General features: G+C 34.1%; 1 protein-coding gene across 1 annotated transcript in view; it reads left to right on the forward strand.

Annotated features, from left to right (window-relative positions):
• The first annotated feature begins 3,431 nt into the window (after positions 1–3,431).
• The window catches only part of LOC129218324 (ethanolaminephosphotransferase 1-like), an 83,732-nt gene continuing 66,021 nt past the window's right edge, over positions 3,432–21,142 (forward strand). Inside the window, exons 1-2 of the mRNA XM_054852560.1 lie at positions 3,432–3,561; positions 10,282–10,350. Coding sequence (XP_054708535.1) covers positions 3,508–3,561; positions 10,282–10,350 — 123 coding nt within the window. The 5' untranslated portion in view covers positions 3,432–3,507. The remainder of the gene's footprint in view (positions 3,562–10,281; positions 10,351–21,142) is intronic.

Consider the following 21,142-nt stretch of genomic DNA (forward strand, 5'->3'; position numbering starts at 1 on the left):
CCCTAATCTATGCTAGACTGGCTGGGAGTTGCGCCCCCCTCCCCTCCAAAGGATGAATTAATTTCACTATTTTAGTTATTACTTTTTGATTGACTTTTCTTTTGCATTTTTTACGTAGTTAATTAAAAAGAACACAAAACACACACAGCATATTTGCTTGCTAAGGATGTATTACTGGAGTCAGAGGCTCAGAGTTGCAGAATACATTTAACTCACTAGTTTCGAATTCAAGGGACCGTATTATCGCGATTCGTCCACTAATTCTTCTTTGGTGAAATCAATAATTATTTTGATTTTTTTTAAATTTTATTTATTTATTTTTTTTTAATTTGTAGGCGCACCTAAAAGAGTCATTTTGATCCAGGAACCTATTTGCGATTCTTTTTCAGCTTATAAAAAATGCAAAATGAAAGAAATATGGTAGTTTCTTGGAAAAACCATGATTTTTAATGGAAACGGCATGTAGTATCAATATGTTATCTCAACTGTATCCTGGTTTCAAGAAAAAATCAGCAATTGTTTTGAAATTCACACAAAAATAGTTTCTGAATTCTTCAGTAAAACTTATATGTTATGATTTTCTTTATAAATTAATTTAAAAAACTTCAAGTGAGGTATGGGTTTATTTAATAACTTTGCCCTTTTGTTATAACCTTAACGGCAATGTTCCTGAGTAAAACTGCTCGTTGTCTAGCATCTCGGTGACATTATATTGGGTTTAGTATTTAAATGGCTTGAAACGTTAAATATGTTTTCGGTTCATGTATTTCACATGTTTTCGGTCTACATTAAAAGTATATTAGTGCATAATATTCATGTACTTCGAAGTAGATTCCTCGATCTAAAGAAGAAATAAAAAACATGCACTTTTAAAAATAAAGTCATTAAAGCTTTGTTATGAAACATCAAAGGTGATGCGGGGGGGGGGGGCTATTCAATTTTCCGTACCCCCTCCAAATGATTTTTCTGTATCCGCCCCTGCTGGCTGGTCGTCGTATTCGTATTAGTTAATCAGCACAAAGTATTTTTTTTTATCAGGGACAATTGCCACAATAGGCCATATGGTAGTGGGGAGGGAGGTTCAAGCTCGTTATTTGGATAGTTTGATCTTAAAAAAAGGTAGTCTCCGATTGAAAAAAACTATAAGATCTTGAAGGAAAACTCAAGCTCTGGCGGCCCTGTATTGGTAGGCCCAATTTTTTTCTTGAAGGGGCTCTGTTTTTTATTTTACTTTAAACTGAGCAGGACCGGATCTATAAATTTTGTGCCCCAAAATCTGTAGGTCCATTCCCCTAGTAGTATGTTTGTGACGTAATTAAGTCTTTGTGTAGTTTTTTATTTATTTATTTTTTTTAATTTTTTCCCCAATTTCTTGGGACATTGGGTCCCCCGCAACGCGGGGTCTGCAAGTACGCAGATCCAGCTCTGGAACCGAGGACACTCATGCTCCCCTTTCCCATTGTGCATATATACAGTACGGGATTCATAACTATATCATCCAAATAAGCTGTGCTGACTGTGTGTAGACAGAAACATGGTTGCAAAGCAAGATTCATTCTTAGGAACATATAACGTTAACGTAATGCTGATGACGCGCGATATGCATACAAAGTCAGAAACCGAAACAGAGGCAGTGTCGGATTTCTCTCCTGAAGAAATACTAAAAATGATGCTGAACAAAAAAAGTCAACAGTTTCGGAATAAGCATCGACCTTGCCAATGTTCATTAAGATAAAGTATAGTTGACATTAGTCCAAAAATTTTTTTTATAACGGGGGGGGGGGGGAGCAGTCGACACCTCCCGATCTCCAAAAGTGACTATCTTGGAATGAAGAAACAATTTAATAGTATCAAAAGAGTGCCTAAATCTTTCTCATGAGCGATGTCCTAACTCCATTTAACCCCTTGATATATCATATTGATCCCGGAAAATGGGCGCCCATATGCAACATTTTGAGAAGAGGGGGACCAGATATTTTCCCCATGGTGTAGCAGGATATATTCTCCCGGTGGAAACCGATTTCTGTACAGATTAGAGTTATTAAAAGTTGACATTTTTAATAACTTATTCATTAGTAGCTAGAGAAATGTTAATACATTTTTGCGAAGATAAAATACTAAAATCAAGGAAGTTCTGATTTCCGAGGGTGCCCACCTGGGATGGAGGGGGGGGGGGGTCATGGCGCATACTGCGCCATTAAAATATTTATAGGGAGGGGTATTTTTCTCATTTGGGGGAAGGAGCTCAATATTGAGACGGATGCGCCCTTGCCCTTAGGGTGACGCCTCTGTGATTTCTAAGGGGGGAGGGCTTGAGCCCTCACTTGCCACCCATATGAGCGTCTATGACCGGAGTACCCCCCCCCCCCATAAAGAGAGTCCCTCTAAAATGAGGATAAACATATCACTTAAAACTACCCCCTTAAAAACCTAATTAATGCAGCCTGTGCACCATGAACTCTCTCTCTCCGCGTATATTTCTTCCTAATAAATAACGTCAAAGGTCCTGTTCAAGCGACGCATCAAATTAAGGACAATAGTCCCTGAAAAGCTTCATTTGAATGACAGGGGTGCTCATCCCCGATGGGCAAGGGCGCATCTCCTCTCAATATCGTAAAAAACACCCGAGCAAGAGTCCCCCCGAATGAAAAAAATACCCCTAAAAGAATCCCCCTAAAAACGCCATGATCCTCCCCCTAGGTGGGTACCCCCTGTGAAGGAGGACATTTAATACTCAAGAACTCAAGCTATATTATAAAAAGAAAAACATTCCCCAAAAGTCTCCATTAGAGTATTAAGAGATCTCCTTTCCAATACATTCCTCTTAACCATTTCCGCCCTCTAAAAATCTCCGTAGGGACTCTATAATACTAGTTCGAAAACCCATGAGAACTCTAGTACTAGTGCATCCCCCCCCCCCCCACACACACACAATAAGGAAAAAAGCAAATTCAAGGGAAGTCCTCATCGCAATAAGGATCCCACAAAATTCTCATACACATCAGCATTTCTTAAAGAATAATCAAAAAGGAAACATTTAAATTGCTTTCGCTTACGACAAAGCCTCAAAGCTTTTGTAACATTAATTCCGAGTGTATTTCTCTGCACGCAAGAAAAAAATGGCAACCGACAATATTACTCAACTGTATAATTCGTCATGTAATTTATTTCCTGTAGAATTAGAAGTTTTTCGCCAAAATGAGCGATTATTTTGCCAATAAGTAGTCCCTACTGGAGTAGACTACGTTAGCCAATCATAGCTGCTTATTTTCGAGGAGTAGTAGCAACGTCCGCACTTTATTATCTTTTGATAATTTTAATGCGGAAGCAGCAGTCCTCTTTGCTCATAATCATAACCGTAGTTTGTTTTCATCTTTCGCAGCTGAAAGTGGCGTGGTTTTTCGGAATCCTGTAACCTGTCGCAGATTTGAGAGAAATTTGTGTGCACATTAAATAAAATTCATCACTGACCATAGGGCCTCACGAAAAAGTGTTTCTCTGCTGGTCATGTATTACCAGTACTTGTCCCCCGAAAGGATTAGGGGGTTTGAAAATTACAAGGTATTTGAAATTCTCTATTTTCGTTTAATCATATCTGAAAACGATCTCTGATATCTTACTCATTTTTTAATTTTTGCTTTTTGAAATATATATTCTAGTAATCAAACTCGTTAAATAGCATTTGGCTGTGATTTTTTCCCCTGTCTTTCTGTTCTATGTCTTTTAATCAATATTGCTCCAGTTTTTATGTGAATACGAAATGTTACATCGTTTAATGGTAATGAGTAAAATTTATGCTCTTTGTTTCGAGTATAGATATTTGCAATCTTGGCGTACCTTTTTTTCCACTAAAAAAGAATTTGATTCATTGTGGTTCAAGCTATACGAAATCAATTGCCAAATCGATAGTAAGAATTAAGAGACGCATCGAATATTCTGTTGATATTCGGTTACTGCATATTCGGCAAAAACAGAATATTCGGCAACCGAATAGTTAACAAATTTCATTGTCCGACAAAACATGCTTTTTTATGCCATCAAATGAAAATTATATTAAAATATCATAGTACAAAATTTAAATTGTTACCTACGAATGTTATCACATTCTAAGTTATTTTAATGCAGAGGAAAACACTCAGATGTTAAACTGAAAGTTTAGTTGCTTTTCTCTTCCTCACTTATGACAGATTACATTAACCTTACTTAGCGATGAGAATAGTCAGAAAAAAAAAAAACGGAAATTTGGGGAAAAAAAGCTTTTTTTTTCGGAAAAGTTTATTTCCACTCCTGAAAAATTAAAAAAAGGTATTGCACATAATAATGTATTTGAAAGTTAATAACATTTATTTTCAATAAAAAAAAATAATAATTATTCTACATGAAAAGAAACTTAATTCAAGCTGTAAGATAATTTGGTTTCCTTGTACACCAGAGTATTATATGCTACTTTTTTCACTAAAACTCGAAATGTGTACACAGGACAGAATTATATCAATAACATCAATTAGTGCTGGTATAGTCACCATTTTTAATGAAATAGACCCCTATATATATATATATATTATATATATATATATATATATATATATATATATATATATATATATATAAATAAATTAATACTTCTGAATAGGTATTTTATCATAAGATCTATGGTCTGTTTTTAACAAAACTACATGAAAAAAATAATGGAACAAAACTTGATTTTTAAGAAATCAATGATCAAATAGTACCTAAAACTTGATCTCGCTATATCTGCACAGTTTAGTAATAATCTAACTTTTCACTATAGCTGGCCTGTGTCCAGGGTTGCATAAAAGGAAGGATTTTGCTTTCATTGTTTTTTCATTCTTACCTGCATTGTCAGTAAAATACAACAGTGTGTCAAATAGGTAATTCATTTATGTTAAATGGTCACAATGAAAGGCCTAGCTGGGGGGGGGGGGTAGTCAATGCAATAATAGAATTGCCAATTCTTTAATTGTATTTTTATATGCAGTAGAACCTCGTTTATCCGGATCAAATTTGTAGGGTTAAACAAAGATCTGTTTACTTACACAATTATTTTTAACTACAATTGCACTAACGAAACTAAAAATGTGCCAAACATTCGTTTTTTTTTTTGATTAATGTACAAATCCTACTTAGAACATACATTAGCTTAACAAACATCATGACGTACTTGGGAGCATCAGCCGACACAGCTGCAGCTAAACCATAAATGATGAAGCATTATTTGCGAGAAACGGTCATATGAAGTTGTGTTAGGAAGCATTGTTTTTTGTTGTAATACAAGATAAAATGCATATTTGAGAATGTTTTTGATTATTATTCAAATTATTCAAATTTTCGTTTATTCCGATTGTTTTTGTTTCTAGTAAGTCCTGATAAACAATTTTGTAAAAACATTTATAAAACCCATCTTTCAGAAGGCAAATTCTAGACGTGCTAATAATGTCGGTATTTATTCATTTCATTGCTTGTTTAGATTCAAACCCTATTCTCTGTTATATTGCAACCAAGTATGAAAAAAAATCACAAATTCTTTTATGACATACATTTTCAGGTTTTATGTTGTAGGATAATGCTTAGCAAACTAAGTAAGAAGGAGTTTGTTACAAATGCAAATTACATTACCAAAACACAATTACTTTGCATCTTCAGAGGCAGCACACATTTCTTTTTGTTAAACGCCCAAGTCATTATAACCTCCTTATGAGAAGCAATATGAAACGCAGTGTTGGTTTGTTGACTTTGTTTGACAGCCCATTTAACGGTTCCTCCATTACTGAAGAACGCTGTACACTAGCAGTTCCCAACCTATTCCCCCTTGCGAACCCCTTCCAAAACTCCGAAAGCAGTTGGCGAACTCCTTGGGTACTAGGTAAAAAATAACAAGCAAAAAAAAAAAAAAAAACACACACACACACACGGGCAAAGATAATAAAATTTCGGAGATTTTTGAAGTTTGATGCTGCTCCGTAGTTTATAACAAGAACGAAACCACAATTGCAAAATACAGAATTACAAATATTGCTACAAATTAAAATGACCACTAAAAAATGAATACAAAACAAATTCTCCAAAAAATAAACACAGTGATCATTTTATGCTTCAACCAACTTTGAAAAAAGTTTGGAAAATAGGATATTTGTGGAACAAAGAGGCTCAAAAAAGTTTGGCTGAAATTTTTCTGACAATAGGGTACATTTATCTCTAACCACTAAATCAGTAGTCAATTCATGGGCGGAGTTAGACTTTTGTATCTAGGGGGGCTAAGCCCCAGGACCCTCATTTGGGGAATCAGGGGGAGCTAAAAAGCAGTAATATTTTGAAGCTCTAAAACACATGTTAAAGTTCTCTGTGGTAATGTTAAGAAAGGTAATCTTTTAGTCATCTCAGGGGTGCACATTAGAGGGTTATGACACAGACTGCGCCATTGGAATTTTCTAAGGGGGCATGTTTTGAGGGATATTTTTTCACTTTGGGGGCTTTTTTTTTTTAAGGGAGGATCTTTGACATTTAGGGGAGAGTGCCGTTGCTCTTAAGTTGGTGGACATCTCTTGTCACCTTACTCTCTTTGGAATTGCTAGGAGAGTAGTAAATTTTGAAACAAGAAATATGTGTAGAAAGAGGGCTTTAAACCTAGTTTGTACTTTTTCATTTAGGGAGGCTAATGAACAGTCAAAGGCGGCTTAGCCCCCTTTAACTCCGCCCATGAGTCAATTAAAGAATGATCTTTAAACTACCTCAGATTAACTAAATGAACTTGTTTTCTTGCAGTAAAATAAGAAAGATCTCTAGGTTTAAGTCTCTTTGAAAAAGACTATGAGCCTAGCTGTTTGATAAAGATATACACTGCTTACGTTAATCGTTTATTGCTGAAGAATTTTCTTGTAATTATGCTTTAAGTGAGCAGTAAAACTTCTATTTTCAATATTCGCATTTACTCTAATTTTTATACAATATGTAATTTTTAACAACACAAATATTTTTAAGCTCACTTATTACAAGAGAAATTTTCTACACAAATTTCATAAATTCCTTATTTTCATATATCACAAATTAAATTGCATGGTTAAATTCCGTTGATTTTTTTTTACTGTGTAAACTTCACACTGCCAAACTTTATCTCACGAACATTTTCTGTAATATTAATTTTTCATATTTCCTGTGGTATTCTTGGATTGCTAGCCATTCTTTCCCTTTTTCGACAATAAAGCTCCAAGTAAATTGTAGTGTCAATATAGTGTGAAAATCATAGCAACAAACAACAGCGTGATCTCACTTCTATGTATTTTTGACTCAACACATGAGAAGAGCGATAGCTCTTCCTCGGACTCAAATGGTAAAGAAACTAAACATCAAAATATTTAAGATGTTCATATCTGCTCCATGTAATGTTTTCATCAAGTTTAATCAATCTTTCAAATCAAAAGCTTCTTAGGAAATGAAAGCTTTCAAGTTCTTTCATTGGAAGACATTGTATTCATAAGTAGTAGAGCTTTTTCAGCATGGCTTCAAGGCTATCTTTGTCAATGGAAGAGTAAACTATTTAAATGTAAAATATGCCAGGAAGTATGCAAATATTTTCGTGTTAAGAGTGCATATGCGAGACAAATGTGTTAATGTGCGAGAGACAAATGAATAAAAAAGGAGTAAAATTTCCCTGAAACCACTTGAACATGAAACTTCATCAGAAACAGGCATGTTAAAACTCCGCCATTACAATATTTTTTTCACGAACCCCCTGAAAACCTCTTGCCACCACTGGTTGGGAGCCGCTGCTGTACAAACTTTGACATTAAAGTTAGTTTTAAGCCAGCTGTGCCCTTTTCTACCTTTTATTTTTTTTTTTAATTATATTTTCCCCAATGGGAGGGGTTTAACTCTTTAAACACTTCCCTTGGACACGGCCATGTTTAGTAGGATATTATTCAGCATCCAAAATAGCTTTTAAACATCTGGGACTATTAGATTTCATAATTTATTTATTTATTTATTGTCATTTCTGATTGAGTGTTCAAACCACACATTGAGGGTTACTGTTTCTTGTTTGCATTTAGTTTCAATGTCGTATTTTGGTAATCTAACCTCCAGTTCGAATTTAAGAGATGTTTTCCACCACATGCAAATATTAAAAGTCACGGGCTTGTTATCGTTATCTTGATAGAAACTAAGTTATTTCCAATAACCAACTGCTGGGATGTTGGGAATAAAGTTTAAAATATTTAACTTAACAGCATGATTCATTATTTCATCAATAAATTCGAAATTACCAAGTCTGTTGATATGCACACTCACTGAAGAAGACCTTCACCGCCATGATTAACTGATCCAACTAAGTTCTTGAGATAAAATTTCTCATTTTTCTCTTCCTTACAATCATACAATACCAAAATTTTCCTTTCATTTGGAAACAAGACTTTAATTTCAAAATGTTTCGAGCTTATTTATCATTGATTTTACTATAGAAGCAAAAAAAAAACGTTTTGCTGCAGCTTAAGCTTAAACGTCTCAAGTTCATATTTGTAATATAATCAGGAAGATTTAGAATAATTTGAAACAGTATATACATAGTGATACATCAAGTATGCCAATCTCCAGAAAAGCGACGTCCCCCCCTCAAAGCTATGAAGACCCCCCCTAAGATTTATATTCTCCCCAGAAAAAAAATGCTGCAAAAATACCCAGCTGAAAATTTTATCTGCGCCGCATGTTCCATGTGTCGTGTCCTCCCCTTCAAATACATTATTACAGGATTACATTATTACAGGTCCTCCAGGATTTTTTTTTACCAAGTTTGTTTTTGTGAAAAATCAAATAATTTTGTGAAAAATTAATTAATTTTGTGAAAAACCAATTTAGTTTTATAAAAAATCAAATAATTTTGCAAAAAAAAAAAAATTTTTTTGTAAAAACAAAATCTCAAAACTTTGATGCTAACTGCATCATTGAAACTTGAAGTTGGGTGTTTTTTCTATTGGGGGGGGGGGAGGACAGCATTGTTTTCTGGGAGATGGACACCCCTCAAGTATCAATATATATATTATTCTACGTTTCATCCAACATGTTTCAGAGTTGGACTAAGAGTGGCTCAGCAGGTTATGGCAAATAATGTGCAAAAATTTTGCAAAATTTCACTTTCAAATGTTATAGCTCATGCTATATGAAAGCAACAGAGTTTTAAAATTGCTCATTTTAAAGAGAATTACATTCACTTTAGTTTGTAACTTGAATAATTTTAAAGAACATTTTTTTCCTCAAAATTTTAAAATATAAAAATTCAAAAATTTTTGTGATTGTGTCCTTTATTTTTTTTTTTTTTTTAATACTGTTTGATTTTAATGCATATTTATAAAAATGTCCAAAAATTTTCAGTGGGACCATGAAGGGTTCAGCAGTTACTAAAAAGTCATAGCTAAAATTGCAGTAATGTATCCTACATTATTTGCTGCAACTGTTGATCCTTTCCTGGTCCCACTCTGAAATTCACGTTATCTTTAAAATCTTTGAACTTTTTATGAAAAAAAATTCTCAACAATTATTCAACAAGAAGTTACATAAACATCTTAAATTAATATGCATGTAATTGTCTTTAAAATGAGCTATCATACAACTCTATAGCTGCCATAGAACTTTAGTTTTATGGGACATTTTAAACATGTTAACAACATTTTAAAGCTCTGCTGTCAAGTAAAAAAAAAAAAAAATGCTTTTTAACACATTTCAAAGCTACTCATCAATTATGAATGATAGATTTAAAAAAAACATATAAATAAATTTAAGAGAATTGGTGTGCGCCTTTGGCGTGAAGTGGCCCTAAATAGTTTTAAAAATTGGCCGTAAAAAGGCCATATAAAGGCCCTATTTTTTAATCTGCTGAAAGAGTGGGAACTCTGTAAATCAATACCAGGTAACTGGCGGAATACCTTGCCTTGATCTATCGGTTATCAGATAGTCAAAAATCTGCTGGATGCTGGATATAGGGTGAATCCCTACTGCTTTCAAGAATTCTGCAAACATGTATGAAATGTTAAATCAATTAGGCCTCCAAAATGCTTCTTTCTCAGATACTGTTGGCCTTTGTCAAATTAAAGAGATGTTTAAATTAGTCTATGTTAATGAAATGTAATTACCAACTGCTCATAATTTCATGATTTTTTTTTTCATTTTTGAGATATCTTTCCAGATTTACTTGAAAAAATTTATTAATAATTGTTTTTTGTACTGTGGTATACTATTTACACGTATGTTTAAAGTTCTCACTTCATTTTCTAGTATAGTGCAATTGATACCAATCCTTTAAGCAACTATGTAATGCACCCCTTTTGGAACCAAGTTGTAAAGGTTAGTCATTTTTTTCCAAATTTTAAAAACTTAAAAACACTGTGTATTATGTGTATGTTAATAAATACATAAAAATTGAAAGTTACAAAAAGACTTGAAGCCTAAATATGTGCAAAAGCAGCTAAACTAATATAAGCTAAGTAAATAGTCTGACAGGGTCATTCCATGTCAAGTGATCCAAGTGTCAAGTTTTTTCAACACATTTTTGTATTTCTTTGAAATTTGGCTTGATCGATTGTACCCTTCAAGGAAATCAAAATCCCAAGTTTTTAGATTATCTTTTTTATTTTTTAATTTATGTGGCTTTGGTTTTTGGAAAAAACCCTCTTTTTTTCATGGATATTTGAACATAAAATAGACAAATCAGCACCAAATATAGATAGAAAGATTTGGTGAAAAGCATTTTGAAGTACATTAGTTGTTATTTAATATGATATGCAACATGACTAATTTTGTTAAAATTTTCATTTTTAAAAATTTAAATTTAAGACTTAAATTTCTTAGAAAACATATAATGAATTTTAAAAAAAATGTGTATTTTATCTTTGTTTGTGCAAAATTTCAAGTTGGGATCTCAATGGAATCATATTTTTATGAATTTTTGAATAAAATTTGACTTAAGAAATAATGATATTTTCCAGATTCTATTTAGTTAAATATGGGGCTCTCTTACTGGTGATTGTCTAGTGAGTAGTTAGTAAACATGACTATGCTTGATATGAGCAGAAATAAACTTGTAGATTCAAGCCTCCCCCCCCCCCCGCCACTTTTTATCTTTTTTTTTTTTTTCAAAACTGTTTTCAAATCAAAAAAAAAATCTGGTAGGTAAGAGTAATAATCAAAACAAACGCTGCCAAACGTCAGAAGTGACTGAGGCTCATAAATAGGGGGGGGGGGGGGAATCAAAAACACTAAAAGTTGGGAAAACTTTAACAGATAAAAAGAACCAGGGCTATACTCTAGATACACCATATGCTCTCAAACATTTTTCGGACATATTAAGTATATGATGCGTACACATGTTGTGCATAGTGGATTACTTTGGGTATACCCTCAGAAAAATTGATGGGAACATCACTGAATAGAACCACACTCATTTGCAGCTTTTTTTTTTCGGAAATAGGGATGGTAGAGTGAGGGGGAGCAATCTGGAATGAAGCTTAACAACATGGAAGGTCATGCTCAAAATAGCAAAGTTTGTTTGATCTATAACAGCTTTTCATTTTTGAATAGATAGATCTTGTTGCATTACTCTCCTTCACAACAGAAATTAAAAAGAAAACAAGCAAGAAAGAATAGAAAAAACAGCTGCACTCCAGATGTTGTAGAAAGTTATGTGTCGACAGACGTATGATCTGATACTTTGATTTATTTGTATTTTTGTGTGAAAAGAATGGAAAAACACTAAAACAACATGGTGGGAACACTATTTTGCTATTTTAACTTGGGGCAAATTATTTCTTTCCTCTTTCCAAAATTGAGGGTTGGTGCTAGGGTAGGGAATGATATTAATCATAACTTTCCTTATCAGATATTGAATTAATCAAGTACACTTTGTGAAGTTTTGATCTAAAAGGAAACACTTGGTCTGAAAAAAAAAGAAAACAAATGGGTCAAAAATAATTCTAAATTCAATCCCCAAGTAAGGCGTGATACTAGTATAGTGTTAATCACATGTATGGGGGGGGGGGGTATACTTCGCCTTGTTTTAAAGAAGAACATTAACCACATTTGAATAAGTTTACTATTAATTTTTTACATTTTATTTTATTTTGTTACATTTTGAAAACTAAAAAAAGATTAAAAGTGGTGTTGGGGGGGGGGGGGGGTTACCAATCTGCAAGTTCATGCCAGTTCATTTCAAGCATAGTCATGTTCACTTGCTACTCATTTGACCATCACCAGTAATAGAATCCCATATTTAACTAAATAGAATCAGAAAATTCTCATTATTTCTTAAGTCAAATTTTATTCAAAAATTCATAAGCATATGATCCCATTGAGATCCCAACCTAAAATTTTGCACAAACAAAGATAAAATACACACAAATTTTTGAGAGTTTTCTACAAAAATTCATTATATGTTTTCTAAGAAGTTTAAAATTTAATTTTTAAAGATGAAAATTTTTACAAAATTGGTCATGTTGCATATCATATTAAACAGCAACTAATGTACTTTAAAATGCTTTTGACCAGGGGCGGACTGGTCATGTGGGAGATGTGGAAAATTGCACATGGGGCGCACCTAACTTGGGTCATTTTCTTTTTTTCAACGTGTATGTATCGTTTTTGTCAACTTTACTTCAAAAAAAAATATTTTAGCTGGGCCAGCCGTTCTAAGACCCTGGGCTGTTCTCGTTTTTCTAGAGTCAGTCATAACTAATTGGGGGAAGAGGATGTTGATAGATGGTTTTCCTTGTCCAGTGGTCACACTTTTCTTGCCGAACTATTGCCGTATCTTGTTACGAAGGGAGGAAACAATCACTTTGTGGGGTGCAGGGGTGGACTGGCTATGTAGGCATTAGGGCAAATGCCAGACGGGCTGGTTCCCCCGAAAAGAGATCAGAGCAGCAGGAGCGAAATTTTCGGACTATGGCCCCAAAGGGATACCGATAGCTCAGGGAGGTGTCCCGAAAAACTTTTCATGGGGCTTGTGTCAGTGCTAACGAGAGGCCATGTTAGCCTAATTGGAAACAGGGCCGCCGAGAGCCAAGACGGGCTCCTTGTCAGTCTGGTCATTGGGCCCACTCTCACAAAAAACTTATCAAACTTATGCTACTCCAATTCCGATCCAGGCCCTTTCAAGTGCCGGGTGCCTAGTTTACAACTACCTGGCAGGCTGGCTGACATGGCCTCTTGTCGGTCCAAGCAGTATACATTTTACGAATTCCGCATCGACTCTCGGCGGCTGTGGCCCCCTTGTAACACATCTTCATATTTATATGTGCGTGTGTCGGTGTTTGTATGACGTATAGTAGTTTTATGATTTTTTTAATGAGTGTTTTGACCCCCTCTCATTCTTTTCGCTGCGCTTCGAGTCAAGGTTGTGTATGAGGGAAGGGAGGAGGGGGATGTATGTCATTTCCTCTGGGGCTTAGTTCAGGTATTTTTATTATTAAAGGCTTATTTTTCATTTTACTTTCTTCGTCATAAACGCGGCGTTTTACTTCTAATTTTTAATTGTTGTTAAAAACATTGAAAAATATTTATCATACTTCTGCTTTTTAATTTTTGCCAAAAAATAATGAATGAAATATTAATAAATTTGTCAAATTAATTTCAAAGCTGAACTTAAGAAACACTATATTTGTGGGTGTTTTTAAAAGTGCTTTTTTTTCTCTACTTGTTCAAAATGCTTTTCAATTCGAGCATACAAATCAACAATATTGAAAATATTGATGAATAGTAAATATTAGCTATTCTCACTTGATGAGCAATTCATTTATACTTAAACAAAAGTCAATACCGTTGGTTTATCTTTTTTTTTTTTTCAAAGAAGGATAGGTAACTAGTAAATAGGTTTTTAATTTCAAAAAGGCACATCTCAAATAAATTTCAAAACATAAAAATAAAATAGATAAAATGTTTTTTTTTTCTTAAACTATTTCTATAAGCTTGATTCGCACTAATAAGTATGATTTCTTGATTAAAACACTAAAAACTACAGTTGATCATAATATTTTTTGTTTAGAGAAATTCTAAAGCAATCAATAAAGTTCCACTTGAAAATTTAAGAGAAAAAGAAGAAGGCGGTACGCAGCTTTTTATGAATAACTTTTATATAATACCGCCTCTATTTCTTCTTCTGAATTTTTAATTTAAATTTTATTGGATGCTTTAGAATAACCCTAAACTAAAGATATTAAGATAAACTGCAGTTTTTCCAGTGTTGCAATTAAGAAACCATATACTTATTTTATACCTTTTAGTACGAACCAAGCTTTTAGATATAGTCTTTACAATTGAAAACTTTTTTTACATTTTATCACAGGTCTCAAACTTGAACATTGTTTCGGTACTTTTGATGCATATTTATAATTAAATGCAAATATAACCTGGGAAAAAATGCTTTTTTTCAATTATTCATTTTTTAAAGTTTAACAACGAGTTTGGATATCAAGCAGATTATTGCATGTTTTCTAGATGCATACAAAAGTAAAAAAAATAATGCAAAAAAGAATGTTATTTAACCAGAGGCGCCTAATGAGAGGTCACGGGAGGTCGCTGTGACCGCCCAAAAAATTAATTGTTCAGCAAATTTTGTCCGACAATTCGCGAAATTTCGAGACATAATTGCAGCTTGTAGTGCCGAAACGTGTTTTTTTTAACCTGTAAATGCTGTGGTATGCTGAATACAAAAACCTTTTTTCTCATTATTACAAAAAGTAGGAATTAATATGTATAGAACTAAAAGCTTACAAGTACAATCTATCCATTTAAGTTTCTAATTAACATTTTAAATTCATTTTATGTTCGAGCCAAGACAACCAAGACAATATAATTCTCTTACAGACCAGCAGAAATTATTGATAGACATTTTTACTATTTAGAAATACCATTTGCTTCATTTTCAAATTTGAGAGTGTTGTAGCGTAAATTTAAAAAACAAGTTTAATTTTTCTGTTTGTTATATTTTATTTCCATTGAAAATTTAAAATATTTATTTTCGAAAAATACGTGATGTAAAAATTCGAATTGAAAGGGTTAGAGTTGTTGAATCTTAATGTTTTATGTTCGAGACCGAAAACAAAAATGATTAAACTTTTAAACAAAATGATTAGATCTGGTGGTTTTCTGACCTGAGTCTAAAACTACATCACCTAGAGTCTAGAGTCCTTGAAAATAACTAGATAAGTCATTGAAACTCCTAAGCAAAGTGTGCTTCATTTTATTTCTCATCAAGTGTTTGAATTATGAATAGTAAAAATGGGTAACATGTAACCCTCTCGTTCCCCATTTTTGAAATTTGTAGAGTACACCTTTTCTTTTAAAGCATTTTTCACTATTGGTCGGTTTGTATTTAATTCATTGTTGTATTTGTTGATGGATTTGAGGGGTGATCACAGCATGGGTGCAAGACCTTCCGTCTCAGGACGGATTTCCGTCTTGACAAAATTTCCGAGACGGAGGTCGGGACGGAAAGAAATTCAATGACTTTCTTTTAATTTTGAATGAAAAAAGAAAAATTGAGTGTTTGAAAAATATGCTTTAATATTACTGGACCGTTCCATAACCACGAATTTACATCGACATTCTCGCGGTTTTCCGCCTTGTGCTTGTTTTGTTTGCAACGTGCTTTTGGAGGAGTGACTTTTCGGCTCGCGCCGTTTGACTTTTTTTAGGTATAGCTTTATTTTCAACTCGCTGCATTGCAGACCGAGGAGTTGCTCGCTATTCTCCCTAATTTTTCGAAGCAATCGGCTCTAATTGAAAATTTAGCCTTTTCCCATGCTATTTTCGATCATCCTTTCGTTTTTTTCATTTGTGGGTTTTTTTTTTTTGCAAACTTGACACGCATAAATGAAAATTATGTACGCTCTTAAAATGTCTTAAGAGTTGAATCTGCATCACTGATTGAGAGTGATTGCTGACAAGATGAAATATTTTTGCCACAGTAAAGGGCGTCCACATACCATGTAAAACAGAAACTTATCAAGATTTTGAAGATTTTAATGAAAATGGGAATTTTGGAAATAATCGAGGGGGGGGGGATTTCTAGCTGGTTGGAAACACCGATGGGAAAACCGTTTCTGCATTTTTGACAATGACTTGAGGAATCATTAAATTCTAATGTCATCGATTCGAACACTCGCTAGAATGGAAATATGGGTGGGGGGAGGGAGAGAAAGGAAAGGAGAAAAAAAACGGCAGCACGAGTTTGCGAAAAATTGCTGCTCTTGCAAAGAGGGTAATCTGTCCGCAAATTAACCCACGATACTAAGGTCTTAAAACGTTGATATCTTGGACAATCTAGGGGGTGTGGGGTTACGGGTTACAGTAAAAAATATCGAAAAACTGAATTGAAAATATTTTTGAAGCTAGGAGTGGTTCGATATTTCTCCAGTGCAAACTCTTAAAAATTTAAAAGTCAAAAAGTTTTAGGCTGTCTCTAATGATATAAAAGTGGGTTTTAAAAAAGAATCGAAGACTGGAGTCTTAAAAACACTAATTTAGGCAATCTTTGGTGAATTTATGAGAGATGGTTTTGGTGTTCTAACATGAAAATGTTTTGTAGCTGATGTATTAAAAACTATTTGAGGCTATACTTAAATAACTTAAGTTAAAGGGCATTTGCGACCCTCTCCCGAAAACTGTTTGTAATTGAAGTCTTAAATCTTTTAGGCTGTCTTTGGCAATGTCAAGAGAGAGGGAGGGGGCTCTCTTTAGGCGAAATTCCGAAACTGGAGTCTTAAAAGCGCAACTTTAAACCGTCTTGGGGTTCGGGGTTCTCCTTTCCCAAAAAATATTCAAAGCTGAAGTATTCAGAACTCAGCTTTAGGTAATCTTTGGATGACTTAAGAAGAGGGAATTCGAAGGTTTTCTCTCAATACGTTTCAGAATTTAAATTCTTAAATCTTCGGTGATGAATAGGGAAACCGCAAATTTTAGTAAAATTTAATGAACTTAGAGGAAAGAGTTCGGGGGGGGGGGGTCTCTCTCCCTGAAGTATTGAAATGCTGTTTTGGCTATTTTTGAGTGAGTTAAGAGTTAGGGAATTCAGGGTCTTTCTCGAAACATTTTCGAAATTGAAGTCTTAAAACTTTGGGTTGTCTTTGGCGATGTTTGGAAGGGAGTTGCTCTCTCAATAGAAAAATAAATCTTAAACAAAAACTTACACTGCGTTTAGTAAACACAATGAGAGGGGGGGGGGGTGGTATTCCGCACCCCCAGCCCGAAACATTTTAGTTTCTAAAATTTTAAGAGCTTTGTTTTGGGCTATCTTTGGATGACTTAAGGGGGAAGGGTGTAGGAAGATTTTTTCAAAAAGTTTCCAAAATTAAAGTATTAAAATTTTTAGGCGGTCATAAGTCATGTTTATAGGTAAGAGGGGTGCTATTCCTACAAAACAATTTAGAAAGTGAAGCCTTAAAAATTGAAATTTAGGACATTTGTGGTGAACTCAGAGGAAGGGGTTCGGGAGTTCTCTTCCGAAAATTCTTTGATGCTCAAAAATATTTAAAGCGCCACTTTAGGCTATATTTGAGTGCCTTAAGAGGGATGCGATTCGGGAACCCTGCCTGGAGTTAGGATTCAGTTCCCCTATTTCTTTTTTTAATTAATGAATGTTGGAAAGGGTACCTTGTTTAAAAAATATATCTACTTCACTGAAGCGATTTTTTATTGCTAATTTCACCACCTGCTATCTAATAAAAGAATTCTTTTTCAAATGAACACTGTGGGGGAATGGTGACAGTTCATTATAAGTCGGCCTTACCCTTCCCCCACCTTTCCTTCTTTTCTAGTTTGTTGGCACTACCTTGGGTAGACTTTCGAATCAGAACTGATTTATGTTGCAAAAGTGAAAATCTTATGTCCTAAGCGATTTTATTGCTACAACAAAAACGTTTAGGATCGGCAAAAAACTAATGGTGGGGTGCTGCAAACGCTTTTACCCCTTACATTATCCAACATCGTCTAAAATTGCGTTTTTAAAACTTCAATTTCGAAATATTGCCGAAGGAGTTTTCCTGAACTCCATCCCTTCAATAGTGCATTCAAAAAGCGTATAAACGTTATGAAATTTAAATTACAATTTCGTTTTTAAATCTTCGATTTAGGGAAAGCCCATAGCGTCCCCTCCCTCCTCTTTCTTTAATATTTTTTGAAGGTTGCCCAATATTGTGATTTTGGGACTATCAGTTTGAAATAATTGATGTAAGAGTCGCTGAACCCCTCCTTTCCCTGAACTTTACCAAAATGGCCTACCACAGCGTTTTTTGGACTTCAATTTGAAAAAATTTCTGGGGAAGAGCCCCCAGACCCCCCCCCCCCCTTATTACCGGATTTTAGATTTTTTGGAATTATGTCAAAACACTTAAATATTAATTTTAATGCTTAAAATTTAAATCAAACAGATTCCAAAAATGGCATTGTTAAAATCTGTAACATTTGTACATACAAATTTTTCCTTAAGCCCGCATGCGGGCGGGGGGAGGGGGGGGGGGCTGAAAATATTTTCCATCTTGAACACATCACCAAACTTGCACCCATGGATCACAGTGGCGTAGCCATGGGGGGATAGGGGGTTAGAACCCCCCATGAGCCCCAAAAGATTATATATATAGCCCAGTCAATGAAGGTAAAAAAATATACTTTGTCGCAACTAATTTAGGGAAAGCTGAATTTTGCAGGATGTTAGCACACCAAGTATACACTAAAAAAAACAGTCCCGACCTCCACCCCTCTTCTTTCCTCCCCACCCCCTCCGAAACATTGCAAGAGCAGTACTATGATTATACGCTTTTCGAGTCGCAAAAAATAAGAAGAAAGCTGTTTTTTTACAGGATGTTAGTACTTAAACTATATACTAAAAAATCGAAGTCCCGACCCCCCTCTTGCTCCCTCCCCCCCAACCCTTCCGAAACATTGCAAGAGCAGTACTATGATTATATGCTTACAACTCAAAAATTAATGATGTTACGGGGGAATTCCTTCTTTTATTTCATTCCTAACAATATTATAAACCAGTGGTGCCCAACCTACGGCACATCCAGCCCGCAAAGCTAATCCGTGTGACCCGTTGTTTTAAAACGTTACAACACGAAGAATGCAATTAATTACAATGTTACAAACTAGGAGCCAAATATTTAGAAATAGGTTTCTGAAAAACAGGTTGTATTGAGCAAAATAAGCATCAAGTAATAATAACAACAATTATTGATTTGCAATTTTTTTCCTTTTTCGTATTTTCCCATTTCATTTAGGAAAGGCAAAAATATTTTGAAATTTTATATGTACTCTAGTCCGCGAGAACAATTTTACTTGATCTGCGGCTCTCAGGAAGAAAATGTTGTGGACCACTCTTACAAACAAATTATATTACATACTTTTTATGTAGATAGCTCAGTTTCACCATTTTAATAACTTAATCATATACACAAAACTCACTACAAAAAGTAACTTCAACAAATTATAGTTTTTTATCCATACGTCTTGAGAAGAAATGTTTGGAAAAAATGTATAGGTAATAATGTAATGACAGTCATTTAGTTGAAATGGAGCAACAATATAATGACGTTCACTTTAAGTTTTACTGCCATTGTACAATTTTTTGTCACCAAAGTTTATAGTTTGTTTGTGTCACCGATAGTAGTCTGCAAAATAATGAACTTATACTAATAATCTTGCAATTGTAAAACTTTGTGTGTTACAAACTGTAACTGTCCTAAAGCTGTGTTCAATTGCTCGTCTATTTGTGGACACTGTAGTGGAATGCACTGTAGCAAAATTTTTGGACCAAACATTATTCTGTAGACCATCAGCGACACAAACGAACTATAAACTTTTGTAACAAAATATTGCGTTTTCGTTGTAAAACCTTAAAGTGAACATAATTACATTGATGCTCCATTTCAACTAAATGACTATTGCCAGGGGTCTGGCCAGAGGATATTTGGGTCCGTTAACCGACCCTTCACAAAAATCCGATCAACCAAAACGGACCTTTCACAAAATCCTGATCAAACAAAACGGACCCTTCACAAAATTCTGATAAACAAGATCGGATCTTTCACAAATTGTTTATTGAAAGAGCAAATGTGAAAGCAAAATAACGCATATTTCTGTGTATAGCATATTTCTGTGTATAAACCGACAATTTTTGGAACTTTTTTTAAAGTCAAATTAGAGGGATCAGCTTATACAAAATCGGCTAATTTTGGAAAAAAAAAAAAAAAAAATCGGCACTCTTGCGATGCTCCTGCAAGGGATAAATAATTGCTACTGCCTAATAAATATAATGGTTGTTTGTTTTATCACATCTAATTAGCAGCGGTGTTGTCAACTTTTCTGAAAAGGCATTGGTAAGCACTTTTCTCCCCCCCCCCCCCGCTCATGATTTAATAAACAATAATGATATATATCTGCGAAATGAACTTAGAACTGCAAAGGGATAGGGGAAAGGGAGGATATGGGTGGGGAAAAAATATGATCGCTTCATATAGGGTTACCAACTTCAAAATTATCACCACTTAGCGTCTGGCGTTGAACCTTTATAATGACTTGATTAGAAAATATTCTCATCATTTTACCAGCTTGTCAATATTTGCGTTTATATGGTGCGGTGCAATGTTTAATTGTTATTTTGGGAGAAAATTATATGGGTTTTGAATTTTCGATGCTAACAAGGATGATTAACTTTAAATAAACTCTTTTAATTACCGGTTTTTTTCCTTTAGATGTCTACATTTTGAAAAATGCAATCTTTTAACATCCGATTATTTTTGCGTCAACTGTGTCCACAAATATTAATGAAATGTTTATCATAGGACTCTAAAATGCAATTTTAAAATTGATTTTGTCAAAAATATTTCTTTTACAAGCCGTTTTTATACTTTTGGGTGCCTTCACTTTGAGAATTGCGATCTCTTTGCATCCGCTATGGGAATTCGATTTTTCGATTTTTTGATGATTATTACGCTTTGTTAAGAGGTATACAATTAAAATATCTTTTTGTTTTTGTTAAAATCACGGAATTTATAAGTTTTAAAAGAAATTCTGTGCTTTTTAAGAGTGTCTTGGGTCAAAAAGTTAACTGCTGAACCCTATTCTGATTTTTTTTTTTGCGAATTTA

Source organism: Uloborus diversus, chromosome 3 (assembly GCF_026930045.1).
Source record: "Uloborus diversus isolate 005 chromosome 3, Udiv.v.3.1, whole genome shotgun sequence".
In the NCBI taxonomy this organism is placed as follows: Eukaryota; Metazoa; Arthropoda; class Arachnida; order Araneae; family Uloboridae; genus Uloborus; species Uloborus diversus.